This window comes from Cynara cardunculus, assembly GCF_001531365.2.
Source record: "Cynara cardunculus var. scolymus isolate 2C chromosome LG 2, CcrdV1, whole genome shotgun sequence".
Lineage (NCBI taxonomy): Eukaryota > Viridiplantae > Streptophyta > Magnoliopsida > Asterales > Asteraceae > Cynara > Cynara cardunculus.
This window is the reverse complement of record NC_037529.1, coordinates 68153748-68157962: the sequence shown is the minus strand read 5'-3', so window position 1 is coordinate 68157962 and position 4215 is coordinate 68153748. Positions and strand designations below refer to the sequence as shown.

At 41.1% G+C, this 4215-nt stretch overlaps 1 protein-coding gene across 1 annotated transcript; it reads left to right on the top strand.

Moving 5' to 3' along the window:
- The first annotated feature begins 605 nt into the window (after positions 1–605).
- On the top strand, positions 606–3864 carry LOC112506357 (phytosulfokine receptor 2). The gene has a single exon (XM_025110365.1). It carries the CDS (start codon positions 606–608, stop codon positions 3672–3674), a length of 3069 nt encoding a protein of 1022 aa, XP_024966133.1. The 3' UTR covers positions 3675–3864.
- Positions 3865–4215: the final 351 nt, after the last annotated feature.

Below are 4215 nucleotides of genomic sequence, written 5' to 3'. Positions count from 1 at the left end.
TTCATTTACAAGTGATCGACTCTGACGGGTACTGTAATTCTACTCTCTTTCAAGGGTTTTTTGCTTTCTTTCATTTAGGAATTAGGGCTTCTTTTCATCAATTTGTTGTGGGTCTGTTTCGAGAATCAATTAAAGGCCTTCCTTTCGTTTACCTGGAGATTTTAAATCATTAAAGAGTTGCATGTGTCATTGAGTGTTTTGTGGTTTGCTTCATTTACAAGATTTCTTTTAATGCTCAGGCTTCTATTTTCCTTTTTATGTCTTTGAGGTTTTGGGATTTGGGTTTCTAGTTCTCTCTCTCTCTCTCTCTCTCTCTCTCTCTCTCTCTCTCACTCTCAAGACCACTCTGTGCATTTTGCCATTCTTGGTGTGAACCAGTTGCTTTTTGCAGTTTGATCTTATTGTTTAGAGATTTGATCCTTTTTTGGGTCTCTAGTTTCTTGATTTCTTCCTCTCTTGCTAGATCAGGCATTTCATATCTTAGGGAATTCCAATTTGGAACTGTTCTGAAAAAGCAAGTAGCTTAACCAAATTATTTGGTACAATTGATCAAGTTCATGGTGAAGGTGTTGGAGACTTGGGGTTTTGACTAAGGTCAGAAGGGGATGCTGAAGTTTGTTCCTTCAATGAGTTCCTTCAGTTGGGTATTGCTAGCTTTCCTCTTCTGTTTATCTTTGAGTACTGAAACCCTAAGCCAAGCGTGCCATCCAGTTGATCTGTTAGCTCTGAAGGAATTTGCTGGAAGGTTCACAAATGGGTCTATACTTTCATCTTGGTCCAGTGATTCCAAATGCTGTAATTGGGATGGTGTTATTTGTGAAAATGATGCCAAAAATCTGTCAAAAATCCCAAGCAGAGTGACCATGCTGAGCTTATCTGCAAAAGGTCTAAGGGGAGTGATTTCAAATTCTCTGTCTCATTTACAGAAATTGAGGTATCTTGATCTTTCCTTTAACCACTTGGAAGGAGAATTGCCCAAAAATCTCTCCAATTTGAAGAATCTTGAAGTTCTTAATGTGTCAAGCAACTCTTTAAATGGGAACATGTTGGATATTGGGGGATTCCCTAATCTCATTGTGTTCAATGTGAGCAACAATTCCTTTTCTGGTGAACTTTATCCACAAGTTTGTGCATCCTCGATGAACCTTCGAGTTCTTGATCTATCAATGAATCATTTCACTGGCAATCTTGAAGGGTTAAGGAACTGTGGCAAATCTCTTCATGAACTGCATCTGGATTCGAATTCGCTTTCAGGCGTTCTCCCGGAGTTTGTGTACTCAATGTCATCCCTGAAATGGCTATCGCTTTCTTCGAACAACTTCTCCGGGCAACTAAGCACGAAACTTGGTAAGCTCTCCAACCTCGAATCCTTGGTTGTATTTGAGAATCGGTTTGTAGGTCCACTTCCAAATGTATTCGATAACTTAACACATATAGAACAGATTATTGCACATACGAATTCATTCTCAGGGCGATTTCCTTCCACCATAGAAGCATGCTCTAACTTACGGATTCTTGATCTCCGTAACAATTCACTGTCGGGTTCCCTAAGTGCTGATTTCTCCAAATTGCGTAATCTATGCACCCTTGATCTTGCTAGTAACCATTTTAAGGGTCTGTTGCCGAACTCACTTTCTAATTGTCATGAACTGAGAATCTTGAATCTTGCCAAGAACAAATTGTATGGAGAAATCCCGATTAGCTACATGAACCTTTCAAACCTTTCGTTTCTTTCATTCTCAAACAATGGCTTCACCAACTTACCTCTGGCTTTATCTGTTCTACATAACTGCAAGAATCTCACCACTCTTATTCTCACTAAAAACTTTCACGGGGAAGAACTTCCAGTTGATGTGAGCGGGTTTGAACGGTTAATGGTTCTTGCAATCGCAAATTGTGCCCTCAAAGGCCAAATCCCAGCTTGGTTACTCGGCTGTCCTAAACTAGAAGTTCTCGATTTATCTTGGAACCGTTTGGATGGAGTTATCCCTTCTTGGATTGGTCAGTTGGAGAGGCTGTTTTACTTGGATTTCTCCAATAATTCGCTCAGTGGGGAACTCCCCAAGAGTTTAACAGACTTGAAGAGCCTCGTTTCTTCAAACATCAGTTCTTCGATTCTTAGCTCATCTACTGGCATTCCGCTGTACGTTAAGAGAAATCTAAGTGCTAGAGGTCTTCAGTACAATCAAGTTGCAAGCTTTCCGCCGTCGATATGCCTCAGCCACAACAAAATAACCGGAACGATCTTACCAGATTTTGGGAAATTAAGACAGCTTCATTTGTTGGATTTGAGCAAGAACAACTTGAGTGGGATCATCCCTAACTCCATTTCTGAAATGGGAAATTTGGAAGTTTTGGATTTGTCATCAAACAATCTTCATGGATCGATCCCGGCTTCATTAAACAAGCTCACTTTTCTTTCCATGTTTTCTGTAGCAAATAATCACTTGCAGGGTGCTATTCCTTCAGGAACTCAGTTCTCGGGCTTTCCGAGCTCAAGTTTTGAAGGTAATCCTGGACTTTGTGGGAAAATCCTTTCTCCTTGCAGTGTTAACGGTCGTCGTCCATCTCTTCAATCGAATTCAGATAGAAAATTGGGACGAAATGATGTATTTGGAATCACACTCGGCATAGGAGCTGGAATTGCGATTTTGTTAGCATGCATTCTTCTTAAAATGTCAAGAAGGAAACATGGGGATTTAGGGGATTTGGAGGAGGAGGATAACAGCAGGACGAATGGATTTTCCGGCGGGTTTGCCGCATCAAAGCTCGTTCTTTTCCAGAGCTCCGGTTACAGGGACCTCACAGTTTTAGACGTAGTGGAAGCAACGAACAATTTCAGTCAATCCAACATAATAGGATGTGGAGGGTTTGGACTCGTTTATAGAGCCGAGCTTCCTAATGGTTCAAAAGCCGCAATCAAGAGACTTTCTGGCGATTGTGGGCAAATGGAACGCGAATTTCAAGCCGAAGTCGAAGCCCTCTCGAGAGCTCAGCACAAGAACCTCGTTTCCCTAAAAGGGTATTGCAAACACGGCAACGATCGGCTTTTAATCTACTCGTACATGGAAAACGGAAGTTTGGATTATTGGTTACACGAAAGGGTCGATGACGAACCGCCACTAAAATGGCGAACGAGATTAAAGATTGCAAAAGGCGCCGCACACGGATTAGCGTACCTCCACAACGAGCCAAACATAATCCACCGCGACATCAAAACAAGTAACATTCTGTTGGATGAGCGATTCAAGGCTCATCTAGCCGATTTCGGGCTAGCAAGATTGCTATGCCCGTACGATACCCATGTAACAACGGACTTGGTGGGCACATTGGGGTACATCCCGCCTGAATACGGTCAGACACTTTCCGCAACTTTTAAGGGTGATGTTTACAGTTTTGGAGTCGTTGTTCTTGAACTCATCACCAGCAGACGGCCGGTGGAAGTCGTGAAGGGAAAGAACTGCCGGGATCTGGTGTCGTGGGTGTTTCAGATGAAACTTGAAGGGAGATATGCAGAGATTTTCGATATATCGATATGGGAAAAGAGTTGTGAGAAGGAATTGCTGGAAGTTTTGGGGATTGCTTGCAAATGTTTAGATCAAGATCCAAGGAGGAGGCCATCAATAGAAGAGGTGGTTTTATGGCTGGATGGGGTTGCAGAGGCTGTGCAGTAACCATAGGGGAAGTTTCTTGGTGCTTAATAGAGGTGAAAATGGTGTTGAAATGTAAAGTAATAACCTTGTAGAAGTAGTTGATGTTGTATGAGGTTAAATTATAGGTTTTTAGAGTGGGTTTATTTGAATGTAATATAGAGCCTAAAAAGGTCTACTTGTTGCTGTGTATACATGGTCAAAACTTAGCATCTTCTAAGCTACATACAAATGTTTCTAACTGTGTTTTTATATTCTTCTAGTTCTTAGTCCCTTATTTATATATATATATACACACACACACAAGAGAGAGCGCGCGGTTCAAACGAAAACCGTAACCAAATAAGAGAACTAAAGAATCGGTGAAGTCATATGTGATTTTCCACTAAATTCACATGTGAAATCAGAGCATCTTCAAGAGCTTTTTTAAAATGAGGATTTTGAGCCTATATTTTGTTTCACCAACTTCTTCAAATGGAGAAAGCAAGAGAGAGAGAGAATAGTTTTTTCTCCAAATATGAAAGATCACTCCAAAAATGATTACCAAGTGAGAGCACTAATATGA

Coding starts and splice junctions, on each gene's coding strand:
- LOC112506357 (XM_025110365.1), top strand. CDS start 606: ATGCTGAAGTTTGTTCCTTCAATGAGTTCCTTCAGTTGGGTATTGCTA.